The sequence below is a fragment of the Erpetoichthys calabaricus genome, chromosome 1, assembly GCF_900747795.2.
Source record: "Erpetoichthys calabaricus chromosome 1, fErpCal1.3, whole genome shotgun sequence".
In the NCBI taxonomy this organism is placed as follows: Eukaryota; Metazoa; Chordata; class Cladistia; order Polypteriformes; family Polypteridae; genus Erpetoichthys; species Erpetoichthys calabaricus.
This window is the reverse complement of record NC_041394.2, coordinates 47,315,593-47,339,538: the sequence shown is the minus strand read 5'-3', so window position 1 is coordinate 47,339,538 and position 23,946 is coordinate 47,315,593. Positions and strand designations below refer to the sequence as shown.

The window sequence follows — 23,946 nt, the reverse complement described above, 5'->3', positions numbered from 1 at the left end:
ATTAATCCATTCATCAGTTTATTTCTATTGTGTCATCGCTTAATGCCTTTTTGATGAAAGACAAAAAGGGTATAATCTTTCAGTTTTCATTTTTATTTAGTTCATGTTCTGTTATCTTCAAATAAGAGGTAACGTTCTCATCTAGATTTTTTCTTTGCACTTTTTAGCACTTTTTTTTGTCCATCTGGTAATCTGTGACCATCAAGTGACAAGTTGGTTTTACCCCACTGATGACAGGTTGTCACAGACTCTGACCCACAATACTTGATTCCATCCACTACAAACACCACAGGTTCCATATTGAGTCTAGGAGTATCTGGGCATTTTAAGGCAGTGCTGTCAAACTTAGATATCGCAGGGCTATAACAGGTTTCTTCGTTCAAGCCACTTTCTCAATTACTGACTGATTACTGCTGCTAATGGAAACTACTTCTTTATCTTTAATTAACTTTCTTTTCAAGACTCAGAACCCTTAATTATGTCCCCTTTCCTTTACCAGTAACCAGAAAAATGAAAAGCAAACCTAGTATTTACAAAGAAAAAATGAAAGCTAGAAAATGAAAAAGACAAAGTGAGAAGTATGGATCAGTTTTGATTCACAAAATATTGGATGGTGCTCTAAGGAAAAAGAAAATTAACAATTTTGAAAGTGTCTGGTGTGGCAGAATGAGACCACCAACAAGCCACAGTTGATGTGTTTCAATTGGTTTCTAATTATGAAATTGGTTGGACTGGAAATGGTGGACTTCCTGGAACAGAGTTTGAAACCTCTGAGATAGATCTTCTGACTCGTATTACTTCTCATTGTAGATTAAGAGTAATGTTAATGGTCATATATTGTTAGGGTCCATTTATGTTAATCCGTTTGGAAGTGCTTTGTTTTACTGTATGTTTAAACAAATATTCAGTATATATTTATGTGTAATTATAAAATTAGTAGTTTGTAAAGTTTTTAATTGAGTTTTACCTGTGAACTTGTTACAGTGCTCTGTGCCTATACTCTGAGAGTGTACACTCATGCAAAAATAAACTTAATTGAGTTGAAAGCTGAACTGTTGTTTGGCTGCTGGTTAAGAAAAAAAATAAACAATGAAAGGTTCTGAATTTTTAAAAAACAAGTTATTTAAAATCAAATCAAAATAAGTCTGTTCCAGCTAGCAGCAGTAATTGATTCCTAATTAAGAAAGTGTCTGAAAGGTAGGGATACTCCAATCAGGTTTTCTTTTGGTTGATACTGATCACCAATATAATGTTACTGGATCAGCCGTTTATAATAGCGATTCTGATTTTTTTTTTTCCTTCTTTCAAAAACTTTTACATTAAGCTCCTGCATATTTGGACATGGAAAAGCCTTATGGTTTATTTTAAAGTGTTAACTTTGGTATTTTTTTATAATTAAACTATAGACCCCAAGTGTTACCTGTTAATTTTTTTTATTGACAAAATAACTTTCAATAGGCATTTTGTTCAATGACCATAAACATAATAAAATAAATAGAATTCCATTAAAATACATACCTTTTTAACTAATAAAATATGTACAGAAAATATTTATCCACAATACATATGGCATTCAAGAAAATAAAATGCTTCTCCTAATAGCAAGCTGTCATATTGTTTAATTTCTTCTGTAATGTACTTAAAGGTTAATAAAAAAATACCATTTATCCATTCATCCATTTTCCAACCCGCTGAATCCGAATACAGGGTCACGGGGGTCTGCTGGAGCCAATCCCAGCCAACACAGGGCACAAGGCAGGAACCAATCCCGGGCAGGGTGCCAACCCACTGCAGGACACACACAAATACACGCACACACTAGGGCTAATTTAGAATCACCAATCCACCTAACCTGCACTCAGATAAGCAGTATTCATTTTAAATAAAGTGTAAAATAAAAAGGTCTTAATTCATTAAAGTAGCTTTTCTTGTCATTTATCTAATTCTACAGGACAACCCCTCAGATTCCTTTTTCTCAGTTTATTACTCCATTTTCTGTGAATGTAAAGACTAACATTCTGATGGTGCTATCTCTCTGTCATTACAACTATTATTTGTGACTTATGTATTTTGTCTTTTCATACATTTTTGAAGCTGCTGTCTCCAGTTAAGAGTTCAGCAACATCACACACAAGGCAAGAACAAGCCTTGCATAGGACACCAGCTCTTCACAGGGCACATTCATGCCCACACCAAACTCTTGTGTCAGCATTTAACCTAACATCCAGATCTTTGGTTTGGCTGGAAAAGGACCTTGCAGAAATAGGAATAGTGTGCCTGTTTTCTTGATACACTAGCCACAGTGCTACCAACAATATTTCATATAGAAATATATGTATTTTCTCAAATATATTTGAGTAGGATCAAAACATGTTGGTGGTTTCATGTGTGATTGAATTTCACATTTGTAACACTCACTTGGAGATCATTATTTTGTTAATTTCAAACTATAAAATACAATCGAAACTCATCTTACTTGGATGATAGATTCCTATGCACTGGATGTATGCAAATACCCTTAAATGAAAATGTGCCATGTGTATTTTAATCATGACTGAATTGATTTGATTTATAATTTTAAAATTTGGAGCAGAGGGTTAATTAAGGAAAAATGCATCTTTGTTCCAAACATTATTGAGGGCACAGTAATTCATTTGAATCTACTTCTGACAGTAATCAATTTAAGAAAATTGCTTGCACTTTAGCACATAATTTACTTATTTTCAGTCAGTTCTACACCTTCCTAAACACTGGTCACACAATCTCTGTGTACTAAGTTATAATGGGAAATCTCCCATGTAATAGCTTATCAGGTTCTTTTTTTAATATCAATGAGGGCATTAGTAATAGTGTGAACTTCACTACAATTAGCTTAAAACCTTGATTATCCATCAGGGGTCAGGACTGAGGCTGTGACAGATAACAGAACAGCTACATTAAAAATGATATACAGTAGATTAGTTTAGCGAATACTCTTATTTATTTACAAAAATATAAAACAGTATTAACAATTAATTTATATAATATTGTAATGACCAGCGTAATAAGCAAATACAACTCATTCCATAACAAACAGTGCCCTGTCATATACTCCGTTATCTAGGTTACAGAGCACATCGCCAAAACAATAAAAGAAAGCTTTCAATACCAATAATTATGTCCTGCCACTCGTGTTCTTTTTCTATACTGCAAACACTCCTGCTTATTGACTCCTGACTCACTACTCAAAACTTCCTTCCACCACACCTTCCTTTTTCTCCTAAATTCTCCTGTCACTCCTAATAGGCATGTCCACCCATTATAGAACAGAAGTCCTTAAGCCAGACTTATCACATACACAGCATTCTGGCCTTTCTGCTCCTGCATAGTATATCATAAGCTGCCTGCACGTCACAATATATTAATAAAAAATAATATAACAGAATTTAAAAAGAAAATTACAATGCAGAAGAACGTTAACATTAATATAAAATAACATTACCGTCAGTGGTTTCCATTTTAAACACATTTTTCAATGTTGTTGGCATCACGCTTTATATCATTCACTGTTGTTCTTCCTACTCCATAAATTGAAACAATACTTGAAGTGCTTTTGCCGTTTCATAAACATTTAATGATTTCAGTTTTTTAGTGACAATTCCAACACCACATGCATGTTTGTCGGCCATAACAATGTATAGTAGTTTAATTATAATAAAAGAGACAAGCTATGAAACGTTATTAAAGCTGAAGGTATGTAACTGACAACTGATTTCAAAATGCGGCATGACACGTGGTCTTGGGGAAAAACAGCACATGCTAAGATATGGGAGAGTTGATAGGTAGATGATAGCGTGCGCAGTTTTTTTTTTTTTTTTGGCCTGATGGTTAATTGAGTGATGGATAATCAAACTTTTACTGTATATTTGTTGGTTCCTCACCAAATCTGTGTATATTAGCTAAACACTTTCACTCATAACTTAACCCAAGTTCATTGCTTACAGGCGTTTCAATCTAAAATGTGAGTGCTGTTAAGTTGCCAAAAAGCATGATGTTCAGAATTTATGTATTGTTGCATTTTTGGGTCCATGTGCTGGTAAAGGTTCTTGCACCCATTTGGTTTTTGGCTAGAAAAGTAGTTTTCAGTCCATCTCAATTTTGTTTCAAGCTATTATGCGTGCCTTAGTAATTCTAATCAGTAAAAGAAAATTGCAAACTAATATGTTTAATTGATGGTGGGTTTAATTTTAGTACCTTTTTCAACTTTTTGTCCTTAAGTGGTTCTTCAGTATCCCCTAATTTTTAAATATTGATTAGTTCTGTAATCAATTTATTGATCAGACTTTTGTATCTATCTGCACCGAAATTTTCTGTTGGTAAATCTTTTGAATTGTGGCAGAATGGATTTTAGCAACTGGAAAAATTCACCTCCTTCAGTGTTTTCCAGTGATTCTTCAGATCCAGTACTGTTTTAGTCTTTTAATGTGAAGATGGAAACTGCACATAATATTCCAAATGTGGCCTAATAAGTGTGATATAGTCTTTTAAGCACAATTTTTTCTTAACAAGTATCTAGTTCTACAATGTAATCATACACAAATTCTTTCTAAGAATTTGTTTTATTTTAACATTAATATATCCACATAATCTCACAGTTAAGATTTTGTTCATGTCCATTTGTTAATTGACTTCATTTTAAGTGAGCCGAAAATATAACTAATTGCAGTTATTTATATAACGGATCCTAGAAAGGACTGATCTTGACCCCAGCAGAGAATTTAAAGATACTTCAGCCCAAATGTCCAGTAGCATCAGGAGGAGTATTTGAGTTAAAAAAAAATGGGAAGACAAGACACAAAAACATGTCAGTTAAACAGGTGTGTATATTAAAATCATAAATATTTGAAGAGCCAAGAACCTTTCTTGGCATAGCCCTATTCCAACTGTAAGTGGATTTGTATGGATTCATCTTCATTCCACATACACAAATGTGGTATAAACACAGAAATCACCAGACACTCAACAGCGTTCTTGGGTCGCCTCCTGGCAGATACAAAATTATAGGTAGTCAGATATTTTTTCAAAGTCAACAAAATATGAATATACATGATTAGCTAGGAAACATAGCTGGTCATTTCTTTCATGGCCAAGACAAAATCAAAATTGCAAGCTATAGAAACTGAATGTGTTTTTCAGCCGCAGGCTGGTGACTGCATCAGCATTTAATCAATTTCCCACTCCATTACAGTAAGCAGCTCTAAATTGCTAGCCACATAATTAAGTTGATAAATAATTTAATAAAAGATGGCACTTCCTCTCTTCTTATATCCTCTATCCTTGGGTCACAAGTCACAATACCATAAAAAGTAAATATCTGCCTTCTAACATTTAAGTCCGTAATTATCTCTTCTTAAGTCAGTTGAACTTCTCAGATTTTTCTTTTCTTCCCATCCATGTCTCTTCTCTTTCTTTCTTTTTCTGTCTCAGGTATATCATTCCTTTTCTACTCACATGGGCAGGACATCCTATAACAGATGTGTACACACTAATAAAACGGCTTGCTGCTAACATTTCTTTTCCTATAGTATTTCCATCTCATCACATATCACAGGAAATAACAAACAAAATAATTAGATTGGTTACCTTAAATAGATGAATTGGAGTTAAACAAGAAGTAGGCGTGCAGCATACCCAGTTGAAGAACAACTTTGCTGTTGGCGTCTCCTATAAATAATTTGTGATAATACTAGGTTAACACATTTTTTGAGTATTAGAATATTGTTTAAAAAACTATTTGCCCAAGCTTGCTGTTTGAACACTTACCAAATAATGAACGTTTCTGTTGTCTTTATCCTTAGTCTGAAGTTACTGTAGGAAAGTGCACAGTAAACCTTAGATGTAGTGTAAATGCTGCATGATTATGTTTAATGTACCTAGTATGAGGTCATAATGGCATGTTAACAATGCTACTGTAATGTCCTATTGTGATCCACAGTGCTTATGGTTTCTGATGTTTATCCATATGTAAACTTTGGTATTATCATTCTAGATATTTAACCTTGAGTACATATTTAAAATCATACCCAATGTTGTTTTCTGTTTGTAATCTCTGAAAATGGTAGTGCTAGTTTGTTAGGAACACTATAATTTTGCAAATTTAGTTTTTAATAGTTTACATCACCTTGTAGGTTAGTAGTGTTTTTTTTAATTAGTTAAACTTTACTTTAAATTTTAGTAAACTTTGCTATACTTATTATCTCACAAAGATTTGATGTCATTTTGATTCCTTTTTAAATCTGAGCATCCTGTCAGTATTTGCAAGCCATATTTTTTAACTAAACATAAGTATTTTGTTTCTTACTGTAAAAAGTATTGATTCTTGTCTTTTTCCCCACTCTTTTTTGTAATTTACTTTTATTCTTCACTTCATACTCCTTTTAAAACCATCTATTGACTAAATCCAATATAGTAATCTTTTGGTCATTGCTTTCAAATATGTATTAGAGAAATATTGCCAATTTAAAATTTTAATTTAACATATTATTATATAGTGTTTGTTTATTGTATGTGGTTTTTGTTTTTATCATAGCAATGCTTTCTTTGCAAATATATTTTTGTTTTGCTAACTTTTCTGGACTTTAACTAACTTAATATCACTAATTCAAGCTTGTGTGAAAAATAATCTTGGTTTAATGGGGAGGGCTATGGGTGTAGACTGGATATGAATTTGATAGAATGGGAAGGCAGGGGTCTCTGGATGCATTGATAACTCAACTCACTCTTTTTCCATTCATTTTTGGCATGGCACCACTACTTACAATAATTCAGCCACCGTAGAAGCAGAAGAAGCTCGAGGTATGCAAGTCACCCTGAAACCCTTTGTCATTTTTCCTTTGTTTCTTTCTATATGTGCTGTATTCCTGCTCCTTATATTGTCTATAACTATTTTACTCTTTCATGGTGAAACTTGAAATTCTTGCACGACCATGTACAACTTTAAAATCATGATAAAGTGTTTAACTGGTCAATAGTGGTTTAGGTTGTGAAAACATTTTTTTTTTTTCCTTACATCACTTAAAAATAGAAACCATATGATGTGAATTACTGATTTGATGCGTTCCATTTTTTTTTATACATTAAGCATAATCTTCTATCTTTTGCAGATTCTATTCAATCCGTACTTAAATAGTATGACATTTAGTTGTTACAGTTGATGTAACAGATATTAACCAGAGTACTTGTATATAAATACATGCATACTTCTAAAAATTGTGAAATAACAATTACAATTGATTACTTAATTATTGAATTACACTGTATTACACAGTAAGTACAAGGTAATGAGACCTAGTTACTCTGTAATTATGCAAGTACATGGCAAGTACACTTAAAGACCTTTGCCATTTTTTTAGGTGAGGCTGGAAGAAATTCTTTATTCTGTATGTATTTGTGCATATATATATGTATCTGTATATATATATATATATATATATATATATATATATATGTATCTGTATATATGTAGAACACTTATTTAATATAGTAAAAATATGGAACAAATATATTTAAAAAATTAATTAAAAATTATTTCCTTCACAATTAACAATCAATTGGTCTCATTCATACTTGGTACCTGATTGACATCAATCCCTCCCTTTGACTTGTAGGTGCTAAGGCCTTTGCTTTGCATTGCTTCCTTGAGTACCCTCAAGTTTCATGGGCCACCTAACCCTAGTAAGCAAATAATAAATTCCTAGCGTGGAATCTAGATAGTTTTATTCTAAATAATGTTTGTTTTGATTTTGTTAGAACCATTTATTAACCATATTTTTAACAGCTTCTTCGCTGGTCATCTTGTCTTAAGACAACTTTCCAATGATAACCCTAATTAAAGCAAAATGAACTGAACTTCATTGCTGTAAGGCTAAATAAGGGACCCAAGACCTGCTTCTAGTAAGGGAAGAGTTAAAGATGTTAAATTTGGAACATTGTAAAATTGTACTATGTTACGGATTCTGAAGCAGATTTCCCATTGCCTATACAGCTCATTTATTTTCCTTCAGGATATCCACTTCTAATGGTCCTACTATTGTGAATCCAAAATTTTGCCACTATTAAATTTGTAAGAAATGCTATTTTTCATGATGATGGTTTATACTCTTGGATTATCATCAATCAAGTTTTGTAAATTTAATGTGTTGTTCTCATTAATGCCATATTTTAATATATAGAGTATAATTCAAATAAAATAGAATTTTAGGCTTGGAATTAAATGAAATAAAATAGCTCTTATTTATGTGTTTCATAATCAATTGTATTGTCTTTTTCAGTTGTGAAACAGTACTGTGCCATATATACATCAAACAAAATAATTTTTTCATGTCATTTCATATATAAAACATCAAATAAAGAGATACATGATACTCGGAATTGGCCCTTGCAGTGTAATAACAGAGTTTATGTATGAGTTTTTTTCAGATAAGTAACCAGTAGTGCAATTTACAGAATTTTAATTCTTTTTATAACCACAAACCCGTACCCCCCAAGATTTTTTGCATGCTGAACCTGTTAACTCTTAGCATGATGAAAAGAAATGGTATAAGGGATTACACTGTCAATTGTGTCAGTTATTTGATAAACTGAAATAAAATAATTTTGCTTGCCTATAATCTTCTGTAGTTCTGGTTGTGCAAGATTATGCAAATTTGCCATCTCACATTTTGGTTCAGTGTTTAAGTTTTTTGTTTTTTATTTTTCCCCACTTTTTTCTGTTGATGTACATTTTGCATTGTTTACTTGTCTTGGAGTGGTTGTGTTAATTGTGCTTAAATTATCTGTTTTGAAAAGGTTTATATTTCTCAGTTTGTGTGATTATGATAGAACTGGCTGTGCTACCCATCTAAGAATGGTTGAAATCTAAATAATCCTCGTAGACTTCAGCGTTAATGTTTTCAATCTACCATGCAATACATATGTCTTTGTTAAATACCATTTGTTATGGGATTCATGCAGTGTTAATGTTTGTTATGCAACATCTGTTGGAATGACAACTAACCAGATGGAGACACAGACAGACACATGAAAACGTATCCTTCAATTATAGCAGATATTCATCTTGAAATGTTTCCAGTTTTGCACATCACAAAGGCTGTCCAGAAAAAAAAGTTGTTCAGATGCACTACTTTTGTGAAATATATTTTCATGCTTTTGCTAGACACATTTACTGAAGCTCATTGTTGCTATAGTTTCAGTAATGGCATTGATAATACATCTTTCTGTTCAACATGTTCAATTGTTTTTTCTCTCTTGTAAGGTCAGGCAGTCTCTTGTGCTACAACATGAGACAAAACAAATTAGACATCAATGCAGTTTTTCTATGTTACTGCAAGCATTAGTGCATTATTTCACTAGTGCTTAGATTCAATTGCTTCTCATATAATTTTAAATGGCCTGGTGTTAAATTTATATTGCTTTCCCACTTATGTGTTATTAAAGGTTCCTACCAAATACCAAAATAAAGGAGATTGGTGTCAGGAATTAAATTTGGCCTTAAAAATGTCTGCTCAAAATGTCAAGTGATTTTAGAAATTTCGGATGATGATAATTCTTTCAAATACAATCAGATTTACAGTACTTTAAAAAAAAAAAAATCAAAGACTACATGCATTTTTCATTACATTAGTACATTACATTCAGTACATTAAACTAGCAATAAACCAGTAAAAAACATTTTTATTAAACTTTCGTACTTGCTCTGGGTAGTAACCCTAACACACACATTTTGCTTCTTAGTATTAATCTGTTTTAAGTATTCATTTAGGAAGTACTGCACATCCACATTTTTTTTTTTTTCAAATTGTTCTCAAGTTGTTTCCCCCCATCCAACCCCCCCACATCTCACGCCAAATTTATATCACATATACATTCAGGCAGACTATGCCTGGTAAGGATGAAAATGAACAAAACACACAAAGTGCTCATAGTTTGGGGCTCTTGCATTAAAGATGCATGTTAACATAGCAGCTGTTAGGCAAATGTAGTAAACATTTTCTAATTAAACCTTTTTTTTATTGCTGTCAACTTTTGTTGTTCTCCTAGTTTTACAGGCATGGTAATTTTGTATCAACTGTCACCTATATGTGGTTATCTTCGACTGCTAACAGTCATACTATACTATTAAGATACCTGTGTTCTGCTTTAATGTATTTCCACCTGTCGTTTATTTAGTATGTGTGTTAATTTTTAATGTTAATTTTTTTTTTAGTTACTCTGGATAACGATAATGAGTCTCTCACTGATAGATCATCACAATTTGACATTTGATTCTTTGCTATTCCATTTAAAAACATGCAAAACTAAGGGTGCAACAGGATTATATGGAAAACTGTTAGTAACTTTGTTTTTTAGTCTGTAGCAGCATGACACACTGCAGTGAGCAACAAAAATGAATTAACAGCCTTATGTAATTTGCTTGATCATAAAACATTGTCAAAGCATGAAGTGAAAATTATCTTTTAAGCACTACCCTTGCAGTAACACTCCATCAATTGAAGGAGAGCCTCTGCAGAACAGCCCACATTTGAAAAGGGAGGTAGTGTTGTCTAATTCATAAAGTTGCAGATGGAATTCATATAATAATTTTAGAGGCAACTTGAAAGTTCCTACAGTTTTACTTCATAACAGTTTTTTTGAAATAGTCGAATTGCCACAACATAGAGCAAGACACAGTTCTTGAAGATTTTAATTTTCTTTCACCATCAGATATGTTTTAATATATTTGTCTAGTGAAATTTCTTCTGACAGCATGCCTTTTTATATCAAATTAGTCACTGTCTAATGTACCAGTAAAACTATGGTTACTTGTTTTTAATTAAGTAACAGATAAACTCAAACATTCAATTTCTGCAGTCTCTTGTACTTAATTTAGGGAACAATATCCGACTATATCAGACGCTTAAAGATTTTTTATTTAATTTAGTTCTTCCCAAAACTGCATTAGGAAATGTTTTGGTTATTACAGGCATCAGTATACTATAGAATCCATAGTTGTCATTTTAAATACATGTTCCTCTGCAATACGTACATTCATTAAAGAAATTTAGGATTTAATGATTTAAATATTTCAAAAAATGAGAAAATCTTACTATTTTATAAATTTAGACATATGAATAATATAATATTTACACTTTATAAGAATGGTGGAGTCGTTTAGAGATATTTAGGTTATGATTATGCTTCTTCCTGAACAGTGGAATGCTGCCCCTGTTTTGTAATTCTTGAGTAAGAATAATCATTTTTCACATCTCTAATTTACTAGCTTCTTTAATAATACTCTTGTAATTACTAAACAATTAAATAACACAAAAGGATAAGACTACTAAAAGGAGGATGTATGGGTTTGGTGTGTTTGCCTGCTTCTCATATGTAATTTATTTTATTGACATTTTTTCTGTTCATAATTAACACTTTGCAAGGTTTATATCATATTACTTAATAATAAGCATATTGCTTTTCTAAAGAAAATCTTTGTTTGCATAGCAATGTCAGTCATATGGGACATGTGCATCACTTCCATGTTTTTTTGTTCTGTGTTTATATGTTTTGTTTTATTTATTTTTTGTTTATACTTCTATAATGTAATATGTTATTTTTATGCTGTTTTCCTAATTCAAGATCTCATCTTATTTTGATTATTTTACATCTCTTCCAACAGCCATTCAAGGATTTTCTCCGCAGCATAAAATCCGTAGTTTTGAGGAAGCCCGTGGTCTGGACAGGATAAATGAGCGCATGCCTCCCCGCAGAGATGCCGTGCAACAGGATGGAACAGTTAATTCCTTAAATCTGTCAAATTCACCTGACAAGAATGGCACTGATGGCAAGACGCAGTAACATATCCTGCAACCTCATGATGCCACTCCCTTTTTCTCCCACTGAGAAGAGAGAGTACACTCATCCTTTTATTTATTTATTGAAACTAACGGTTCAGAGCAAAGCTATACTTTTGTGAAAGCTGGCTCAAGAGGCTTTGGTAAAAGGAAAAAAAAAACTAAATAATTAAGTCCATTTTTATGAAAAGTGCAAAGTTTAAAAAGTACATATTTTGGGAAATACATGGTATAATTAGTTCAACTGAGTTCTGTATTGTGTTCTTTGTATTTTGTGCAGGAACATTTTAACAAATGCCATAAAATGTGGGGACTTTTTTTGATGGAGGGCATCATAAAATAATAATGTATGTCTAATAACAAAGAGGTTATTGGATATCTGGATTACAACAGTCTAACTTGTTACCCATCTGAGAATCTTTTGAAAAGGTTTGCTTAAATTCTCTGTTTTGCTTAAAGAAGAACATGAAATTAAGGTGCTTTTTAAAGATTGTGGAATGAATGACGTACAAAATAGACTGAATTAATGATAGCATAAAATCATGTAGAATCCATTTTATTTTTATGTTTTGCTTTCCCCTGTTTTTAAAGCATAAGGATATTATGTTTAACCTTTAAAGTTGCACCACAAGTTGGGCTTTGATATGCCAGCTAGCAGTTTCTTTCTTAATGGCGTTATCTTATCAAATGTCACATCTCTTATCAGTGAGGTGTGCTTTCCCATCTCCCTCTAAACCCTAAAGTACATGTGGTATATTACGGGATTGGGTCAGAGTGTAGCTCCTCTTTTAATGAAACATGTTTCTAAGGTATGGATGGACCTTCTATAAGATATAGTGCTACCTCTTAATCTTACGAAAATACACAATAACAATGCTGTGTCACAGTATGTACAGAACCATGGTTTGTGCCATTTGATTGGTTTGAAGGTAAAAATATTCCAAAATTAATAATGTAAAAAGAGAATGAAGGTAAAATGTTAAGATAGTGTAAACAGTGGTTTTAAATTTTAAGACTAAGGCCTGGAAAGTTAGGCCTTTATATTTGTGAGTTCTGCTTCAAAACATATCTTACAAAATGTACAGAAATAATGTATTAATAATTTCTTAATAGCTGTAAAAAGCAAAAACCAAGGGATGGGCTTTATTGAGTTTTTAGTTTTTGTTTTTGTCAAGAAACTGTATTGCAAAGTCATCTTTAAAACTGTTTTACATAGTTGTGTATCATTCAAAAAAATGATAAACAGAACCTGCCTTTATTTGCCTTTTTACTTTTATCTATTTTATGACTAGTTTTATAGAATTCCCTTTTTACTGGCAGATTGGTTCTTACAGTGGATATGATAATAAATCATGAATGTGATTGAGTTAGGAATGTTACACTCAGATCTAGTAGGGTCAGCTGGTTTGCTTTCAGCCAATAATAATTTCATGATGTGAAAAAAATCCTATTATAATAGGATATTTTAATAAAAAGATAAACTTTCTGAAATGAATTTGTTTAAATCCATTTTCTAAATTAATAACAAAATTATGCTGAATATACAACTTTCCATATAATTAAACTGAAAACATTAGAAGGATAGCAAATAAGGGCACTTGGGTCCTCTTGGACTATTCAGTAGCTGAACACCTATCTCAGGGTTTTTTAATGGACCAGTTCTATGTTCAAACTGGCTGAAATGCTAAAATTAGATACACTGGAGATCAGAATCCATAAATTATCCAAAACACAATTCAATTATTTGATGAGTTCCCAATATCTTTAGTCTTTTTTTATGTCTGTATTAAAATATTCTGTTTCATCTTCCAGGGCTGAAAACATATGTTCAGGTAAATAAACAAGGACTTGTAAAAAAAAAAAAAAAAAAAAATTGAGTTGCAAACCTGAAATGTAAGAATCTCTATTTCACTGTTTGTCTTGTGGCTATTACAGGTTTAATATCCTCATATGAAATGGTATAGCAATAATGAACTCCGTATTTATGATGAAGTCTTTATACAGTATGTTACCAGATTTGGAACCTTCTTCAAAATTAGTTATTCCTATTAAATTCCACTGAAAATAAGATAGGCATAGATACTGAAGTAAGATGCTTGAGAACAAATCAGATCAATATCAATTGGTACAAATTTCTGTCCAGAATGATCCAGTGTAGGCTTTGTCATCCTTGAACTTTAATTGCTGTTTTTGACAGTATCAAATAAACAGTACAGATATTTTATAACCCCAAATAATTGAAAACTGCTGGATTTTGCTGTAATAAAATTATTTCAAAATGAATGTTTTTAGTTCAGAAATGGTAATCAACATTATTGGATTCTCATCTTTTTTTTTTTAAGAGGTAACATTTTTATTATCCATCTCCACTGGAGGAAAATAAAGAAGTGACAAAGAAAGGAAAACATTTTGGTGATGTTAAAATTAAGAGTCAGTTTGTGTATTATGACAAATAAATAATGTTTAAAGCCAGTAGAAGTTAAAATAGAAGTTAACCTACAAGGGCAAAGACTTGGGTGCATCTTAACTCCATGCTCAGTGAGGAAAGTTGTGGGACAGGCAAAAAAAGGATTCAAGGGAGAGCTACAAGATATGGTGGTATCTTGAGGTCACCCGGTCACTTGCCTCCAGGCTCTATGAAAGGTTTCCAGGAGAATACACTTAAGAAAGAAATTAAAACTGAAAAGTTCACCTGATGTTATTAGGATTTTCATTGGACTTGTGTGATACAATCAGATGACATAAAAATTGAATTGCTTAGTAATTCACTGTCAGTATATTTGGTCTCTGAGTAGAAGTACAAACGGGGAGAAGAACCGTATACCCACTGTAACTTTTGGATCTGTTCTGAGCGATCTGTGAGGAAAAAGGTATTACTAATTTAAAAATATGTATTCATGAAGTACTTGTATCAGAATAAAAGCCTGTAGTTTTGGCCTGGTTTATTATCCATGGTCTTTAGACATTTTTCTTTATCTTTTACTAGGTTGCAGGTAACTCTTGAGCTCTACTGTATGTTGCTACTATAGTGGTATGGTCACCTGTTTGCTTCATTCTCTTTTTCACATTAGTTCACTGAAATGTGTTTTTTTTTTTTCAGGTATTTTCTTTTTTAAATATGATAAATAACCAGAACAGACACAACTGGAAATAAGATGAACTAAAGAAATGAAACTAGCTTAATTTCCTTGCATTAGTTTTCTCATTCATTATTTAACAAGAAAGCAAACTTCTGAAACACTTACCTGCACTTTGTAAAATCTGTTGTTCTGCTTGTTTTTGGGGGGTGTGGGCATGAGGGTTTGGAAGTTGGTTGTTTCTAAATAAACTAAGCAATTGTACAAAAGGTTAAATGTCTTGCATCATCAAAGTCTTAACTTAGTTGTAGAACATAGGAACCTTCTTAGTGTCAGAACATTTCTCAGTACAGTACTCACATGAACATGGACATCCCAGGAAAACAAGTTTAAGAGCTCCTGTTCTGGCGGATCCAGGTAAAGTTGCTACTGAATAAATATCTATAGTCACAGATACAATTTAACGTTTGTACAAACTTGCAACATCACCATAACATCTTTATAATTGGACACTTAACATTTTTGCTAATTGAAAATTAAAACCTCATTGGATAAAATGTAGTACATTTTTTTTAAACATTGGAAACTATAATCCAACAAAGGTTGAGTGTGGCATTGCCAAATGATTTTCCAAGCCTCATAAAATAAACTTTTAAGAGAGTGCCATAAGCAATATTTTAAATATGCAGTTATGTATAGGTGTAGAGCTATGGCTTCCACCATTGTTATGAGAAAGAAGTGAAACCAGAATTTTCAGCCAAACAATAGTGTATACAAGCACTGAAGAGTCAAAATAAGTCGACTAAAATTTAAAATGCGAGTTCAAACAATTCACCTCCTTTCAGGAAGGCTTCTGCCAAGGGGTTTCTTCAATGTACACCTAAATGGTACATTGTTTTAAGTCCGTTTATGGAAGATGTGGATGACCATGCTAAAGATCAAGATAACTGTTTTGATTTGTTTTTCTTCACTAGGATTGAGGCAGAAGCACTGATTGGCAATTTCTTTACCTTTTTAAGATATTTCGTGGTTTATTTGACTGCATGATTTAGATAATGCTTTTGTTAAAATGTGAAATACTCCTTAAACTTCTGTTTTCATATAAAGGGTTGCAACAAAATTTCTTGACATTTGAAGTTAATTATTACCCTGACCAGAGCTCTTGTCCCTGCTGAAGAGAAACAGTGCCAAAGTGCATTTCTGCCACCACCATGCCTGACATTGTGTTGGCTTTTCACCAGACATACCATGAAATTATGGGGAACAAAGATCTACCTTGGTCCCTCAAACCAAAAGCCTTTCACACACAATTTCTCAATTTTGTTTTGTGCTTGGATGTTCTTTTTTGGCAAAATGGTCTCAGCCTTAACTGTCACAGATCTAGATTCTTGATGTTACTGGCCTTGCATGGTCTTGGATTTGGAGGGACCATGTGATCTTTTCTATGATTCAATGGTGCCATATTTCCCCCACTTCTTAATGATGGTCTTCATAATTTTCCTTGATGATATTCTGTCTTCAAAGAATTTTTATATGCCTTGTCTGCGCTATCATACTCTTAGATAAACACTTGCAAATTTATTTGAGAGGATGGACATTTCATAATTGTATTATTGACTTCAATTCCACTGGTCAACAAGCATTTTGCTACTGGGATTCTTTCATCTGTACTTTAACAAATTTCACTTGCTGACTCCAAATCTGAAAACCATTTTCGTCCAGCACGTCCCATTTTTTAGTTATGATGTTCCAGGTCTTGGACAACAAGGGTGACTAGACAGTAAAGGCGATGCATTTCAGCATTTAAGAAATGTTTGGTCTCGAGAAAAGTGAAGTCAAAATTAAGAAAGGTGGTTTTTTTGGCCCTGAAATACGTGAACTGATGCTTAACAATGAGTTGAAAAGGAAACTGACGCCAACTGAATCAGCACCCTCCTCATTCGTGCAGGTTGTCCAGAATTTTCTTGGCAGTCACAGAGCAGAGAATTATACTGTGCTTGTGGAGAATATGCAGAAAGTATATTAGCTTACGGGAGATAGAATGTCACTGAAGATGCATTTTTTACATTCTCTTCTCGACTTTTTTCCACCAAATCTAAACAATGTCAGAGATGAGTATTGGGAAAGATTTCATCAAGATATAAAGGTGATGGAAAACTGATATCGGGGGAAAAATTCACTCCGAGCATGATGGGTGACTACTGTTGGTTCTTGCAAACAGAGACGGATGTGCAGTACAAGAGCAAAGTTGAGTGCCTCCAACATTTTTGGGCATGCTGACCTCACTTTTATATTGAGGTAAATTGACATAAATATGCTTTAACGTGTCTCTGGTATCATCTTCTGGTTTGTTTTCAGAATAAACACATCAAAACAATTTTGGTGGGACATAGTCCAAACTCCAGATATCGTGTTGATATATAATATTGATATTCAAAAGTGTCAAAATGTCAATGATGTGTATTTCAAAAACCTGACATGCTAGCTTAACTCCGATTTCATATATAAAATCAGTGTAAAAAACTTAACTAGGAGATGCTCTGAAGTTCACAGAAACAAACAAAAAAATTTTTTTTTTTTTTTTTTTTTTTTTTTTTTGACCTGTGAGTCAGTCCACTAATTAATGAAACATTCACAAGTGATTTTAAAATATCCTTCCTTGCCTTTCGGTATAGCAGAATTCTTGCCATAGGACATTAATCTTCATAACTGAACTACACCTGCTAAGCAGCAGAATTATAATTTATTTATAAATACAAGGAATTATTGAAATAGGATTATTGCTTACATCTAGCATGAGTGTCACATAAGACGAACACCCATTATAGAGAATGAGTTGTTCTGAGTTTTTTTTTTTAGAGGTTTCTTGTTTTCCAAGATCGAAAGTTTAGCTTCTTTGATTTTTTTTTTCCTGTAACTATATACACTAGTACTACAAATCACCTGCTAACCGTGGCTGTGTTGTGACCAATGTTCCCTCTAAGCTGAGCGCGTGAGCAATCGCTCACATGAATTCAGAGCGTCGCTCATACTTCCCGCACGATCGCTCATTCCGACGGCGTCGCTCGTACTTATCGCACGATCGCTCACTCCGACCGTCGGAGTTGGTGCTCATAAATTTTTGGCTTAAACAAAATGTCGCTCATAAACAATGTTTTTTGCTCACTATATGCTACTCCTTAGAGGGAACATTGGTTGTGACATCAGACTTACTACATTATCCTGTTTGAATGCACAATTATGTTAAATAAAAAAACTCATTTATATGCAAGTTACATTCACAATGCTTGTAACAGCTAGACATTCACCCTCTCTCTTGTTATTCAGGAACAGTTCAACTTCAGAAAATAATATACAAGTATACTTTGACAAGATGTTAACTTAATATTTGTGTTTTACTTTGGATTATCATAAAGCAGTTCACCTATAAAATCTGACATTCTTTTCATTTACTGTATTGCCTTTGATCTGGATTCAAGTGAAGAGCTGTAGTTGAGTCTGTGTTCTATTGCTGCATGGTTTAGTCAGTCTATCTGAGCTTGCATTGGCTGGTGAGCTGTTTGCCATATTCTGTGTAGCTTCACAGGAAATATGGCATCTAGCAAACAAGTGACGTAGTTGTCCTACATACTGCAGAAGACTGTGGATCCATTTTCCTTATTGAAGAAATCTACTTTTTAGCCTCTTCCTTTGCTGTGCTAGATAAGAGCCACAACTTCAGGCACAGAAATAAAAGAAAATTGACACCATGTACTACAGGATTATGAACAGAGGCTGTCGTGCATGGCAAAGATTAGGAGCTGTTGAAACTGCACATTTGTTCCTGCATATTTGTGGAAAACTTGAGAAGAGTTAAAGGGTAAATTCAGTCATAAATCTTTGTTTGGTATGTATGGCAGTGTCTTGTCATCTTATGGTCTGTCACTGCTTGTTTTTCATAAGCAAAAGGCAGTCAGGACTTTTTTTTTAGGGTTTAGGAGTGTCCGACTCGGGGGTGCATGGACAGCGGAAAGCATCTACAATGGAGAGTAGATTGGTTTTGGGGGGTTAATGGTGTAAAAGAGATTGCACCAGAACTGTATTACAGGACGTCACTAATACAGTATTTGGCAATAGTTTAAAGATGATTTAAAGTTGATTTGTTCAAAGCTAAAAATTTAAAGAAATGTCATCTCTGCATTGGCAGCAGACCCTAACATTAGCACTGCCTCATTACACAGTTGATTTGAATAAATGTCTACCTACAAAAAAAACAAACATTACTAATTACTTTTACCCACAGAAAAGTACAGTCCACCATTGTTGTCTTTCTATCACATTCTGAAAAACATCACTATCTTCTATAGAAAAAAAATCACAGTTCATTCTGTTCCATTATGGCTGAGGTCCACTTTGTGTCTTTCTTAATTTCAAAAACGTGTAATGCTAGCAGGTTGCTGGTTGGTATTGCAATCTTATTGGCAATATGCTGGTAGGCAACAGGACATGTTATCTTTTTTCAAAAACACAAGTACTATTTGTGCATTGATTTAAAAAATGCATAATCAGTTTATTTCAGATCTGTTGTGGTGTAAGCAGTACAATGAAGTGCATGTTTGATCAATTAAATCATGCTGGTCTGAATGGCTCCTTATAGATTGTGTCAAATGGAACATCATAACAGGTACTGATAAGCAAAACAGTTTATTTTCCTTTCGATTACATCGCATTTCATGTGTGATTTTACAATAGCAAAACTCACTGAAAACAGTTGTTTGCAAATTTTAAAAATATTTTTGGTAGAAAGAAAGGAACAGCGCCATGAGGATTTGGCAACACTACATAAGCCATTTCTCTGAAAATGTTCTAGGATAGGATTAAAGAGGGAAAAGTGCCCCAGTCACTCCACCAAATGATTGTAATGGTGTTTTGTTGCTGATATTGGTTTTGTGTCAGACCTGTATCGTGATCATTGGATCATAGTTAAACTTGTCAGTGATGTTGCCCAATAGTCTAGCCACGGACCTCCAGAATGCCACACTGTTAAGGAGTTTGTCGCTGATGTTACATGATACTTGGTTTACTTGACAGTCATCAGATAACCATCCAACAGCTCGTATATTAACCATACTATAACTACACATGACATAAATGTGCAATTTTGCCTGTTAATTATGGAAGTCTGAAGATAGACCCTTCTAGATGTCTCAAGTTCTGAATCATTGGCAGTGCATGAGACGTACATCTTATGTTCAAGCCTTAAATTGTGTTGGCTGTATGCCACATCTTTAATTCATGGGTAATGTTCTTGTCAGACCAGGGGTGTGATCGTTTGGCCATGGTTGTTGTGTCAGCTCTGTGCTACGTCCCACGGTGGTGCTGTATCTCATCAGTGGCAGGTGTAGTTGTGTTGTTAGCTGTCATGCAATGTACAGTTGGGCCATGCGCACAAAGGTGCACTGCCCTGTCTGTGCCAGTTGAGAGTGGAACTCAAAACTCTGTTTTGGCGCCACCGTGCCACTATCGTCCAATTCTTGGATTGTGTTGTATGTGTCACAGCATAAGCTGTCAATTAAGACCAAGATCAAGCTTCAAGTCCAGGGATGTGCGAGTTTTTGCATGACAGTGAAACAACCCTTATGAATATACAGGTATATGTATGTGTGTATATATATATATATATATATATATATATATAGTATAATGTGTGTGTGTGTATATACAGTTAGGTCCATAAATATTTGGACAGAGACAACTTTTTTCTAATTTTGGTTCTGTACATTACCACAATGAATTTTAAATGAAACAACTCAGATGCAGTTGAAGTGCAGACTTTCAGCTTTAATTCAGTGGGGTGAACAAAACGATTGCATAAAAATGTGAGGCAACTAAAGCATTTTTTTAACACAATCCCTTCATTTCAGGGGCTCAAAAGTAATCGGACAAATTAAATAACTGGAAATAAAATGTTCATTTCTAATACTTGGTTGAAAACTCTTTGCTGGCAATGACAGCCTGAAGTCTTGAACTCACGGACATCACCAGATGCTGGGTTTCCTCCTTTTTAATGCTCTGCCAGGCCTTTACTGCAGCAGCTTTCAGTTGCTGTTTGTTTGTGGGCCTTTCTGTCTGAAGTTTAGACTTCAACAAGTGAAATGCATGCTCAATTGGGTTAAGATCAGGTGACTGACTTGGCCATTCAAGAATTTTCCACTTCTTTGCTTTAATAAACTCCTGGGTTGCTTTGGCTGTATGTTTTGGGTCATTGTCCATCTGTATCATGAAACGCCGCCCAATCAATTTGACTGCATTTAGCTGGATTTGAGCAGACAGTATGTCTCTGAACACCTCAGAATTCATTCGGCTGATTCTGTCCTGTGTCACATCATCAATAAATGCTAGTGTCCCAGTGCCACTGGCAGCCATGCACACCCAAGCCATCACACTGCCTCCACCGTGTTTTACAGATGATGTGGTATGCTTTGGATAATGAGCTGTTCCATGCCTTCTCCATACTTTTTTCTTGCCATTGTTCTGGTAGAGGTTGATCTTGGTTTCATCTGTCCAAAGAATGCTTTTCCAGAACTGTGCTGGCTTTTTTAGATGTTCTTTTAGCAAAGTCCAATCTAGCCTTTCTATTCTTGAGGCTTATGAGCGGCTTGCACCTTGCAGTACACCCTCTGTATTTATTTTCATGCAGTCTTCTCTTTATGGTAGACTTGGATATCGATACGCCTACCCCCTGGAGAGTGTTGTTCATTTGGTTGGCTGTTGTGAAGGGGCTTCTCTTCACTATGGAAATGATTCTGCGATCATCCACCACTGTTGTCTTCCGTGGACGTCCAGGGGCCTCATATATAACGCCATGCGTAGAACTCGCACTATAACATGGCGTAAGCACAAAAGCAGGAATGTGCGTACGCACAGAAAAATCCAGATGCAGGAATCTGTACGTACGCAAACTTCCACGTTCTTCCGCTACATAAATCCCGATCAGTGTGAAAAGTAACACACGTGCACGCGCCTTCTGTCCCGTCCCAACTCCTCCCAGAATTACGCCTCTTTGAATATGCAAATCAATATAAATAGCCTTCTGTGAAAAGACAATGGGAAAAGCACGGGGGAAAATATAAGAATTTCAGCGAATACCAAGTGGAGGCAAAGGAAAAACGTTCTATTTGTTGGTTTAAACAGTGGTATAATCAACAAATGAAGTTGATTGAGTGGCAGAGTGTCGGAGAAACTCGAAAGCTCAAGTTTACAAAGTTGCACAGTACCCGAAATAAAAAAGAAATCACATATCAAAGTCGCCGTGAAAAGATGAGTCGTAGCCCACCCTCTGAGTGTCATATGAAAGCTTATTAGGGTACAGAGAAAAAAAAATAGGCACACAGTGGGGAAAAAAGCACGAAATGTCAACTTTAATCTCGAAATTTCCATTTTAATCATGTAGTTTATTTTGCCATTAAAGTAGAACATCATAAACTTAATCTTAAAATCGTTTAATTTACTAGTTTCTCAAATCCCATTGTAACTAAAGTAGCACATTAAATGCTTTGTTCTGTATTCGATCTTCTATGTGCGCTCTGTGTGTGAATCACTACCTGCTTCTTAAAAGGGCTTTCTCCAACAGGACACATAATTCATTACATTCGTGATATTACAGTTCTCTGAATAATTAAAATACTGAAATGTATACGTGATATCTTTTTCATGATGATAGGAGTTAAAGCATGTTATTAAACATGGGAACACGGTGGCGCAGTGCTTGTTCATGTCTCACGCAAGAGGCTTGCTGCGCCATGTGCAACCTTCGATAAAATAATTTATTGCAGCAGTACTGTCTCTTTCAAACGTACTAACCTCCAATTCCTGTCCTTACTTTTCTTTCTCCAAATACCCTATCGCCACACAATTAGCTCGGTAATAGACGTGAAGCCATCTGTAAGCTTAGAACGCCGATTCTTCAAAACTTTTAAGGAACATTGAAATATCTTCGTAGTACATGTTTAATTATTCTATCCATCTATCCTTCCAGTGTCGCATCAGCACCAGCAATAATACAGCGCAAAGCAGGAGCTATCCGTGAACTAGCTAGCGCTGCGGCACTGTGTCCTCACATGTTTAATTATTAACAATACAGATTATTTAAATGAAGTTAAAGTTTTATCTGTATAATATAATCAACATATTTTGCTGCATTTCATCTTAAAAATGATATCGTCATCATATGTAAATACGCGCTTTATAAAGTGGCGCAGGTTGTGCAATATTATAACTGTAGTGCAAGTTTACAGTGAGGTAATGGTACTTATAAGTAAACAGTTCTACAAGGAGCACTTGATGGACTGATTGAGTGCGTTTAGAGTTCTTGGGATGAAACTTTTTCTAAACCGCGAAGTCCGTACAAGAAAGTCTCTGAAGCGTTTTGCCGTGGCTGAGGCAGCGTCTGCTTCATGCTGTATACCGATAATTCTCTTTCCAATCAGCTGCTGCTGTGATTCCCCACTCGGATACAGTGATATAAATACTCCGAGTGGTGCAGTGAGAGTAATATGGAAAAAGATGATCTGCTGTGGCAACCCTTAACGTGAGCAACTGAAAGAAGAAGATGATGCAGTGAGAGTAACAACGCTAAAGCAGTTATGGTATTTGGAATACTATGGCTATTTCCTGGACCATTATATTGCTGCAGGTTAATTACAATCGGATTCATTACACTAATAAACAATATGCAGTTAGTTTCAGTGTATTTATAAAGCCGCGTCAGGAATGTGGATCTAAGAAAGAAAGGGTGACCACACAGGCACACAGTAGCACTGCTTTGACACTGGGTGCCGCCAGTCTGCAAAACCGAGCAGAGAAATTGCGTACGCCAGGGTATGAGGTACTGTGGAAATGTGCGTGGCTTTACGCCAAGTTTAGGTTTTATACATCGCGATTTGAGCGTGGAAACGTTCGTACGCAACATTTCTGTGCATATGCACCATTTATACATGAGGCCCCAGGTCTTTTTGCGTTGC

General features: G+C 34.4%; 1 protein-coding gene across 2 annotated transcripts in view; it reads left to right on the top strand.

Annotated features, from left to right (window-relative positions):
* The window catches only part of LOC114649480 (serine/threonine-protein phosphatase 2B catalytic subunit gamma isoform-like), a 240,364-nt gene extending 225,386 nt beyond the window's left edge, over positions 1-14,978 (top strand). The window contains exons 13-14 of one of the 2 annotated variants that reach the window (XM_051924123.1): positions 6,808-6,834; positions 11,693-14,978. In XM_051924123.1, the coding sequence (XP_051780083.1) occupies positions 6,808-6,834; positions 11,693-11,871 (206 nt within the window). In that variant the 3' untranslated portion in view covers positions 11,872-14,978. The remainder of the gene's footprint in view (positions 1-6,807; positions 6,835-11,692) is intronic. The other variant, XM_051924127.1, reaches the window with a different exon arrangement.
* The last annotated feature ends 8,968 nt before the right edge of the window (positions 14,979-23,946 follow it).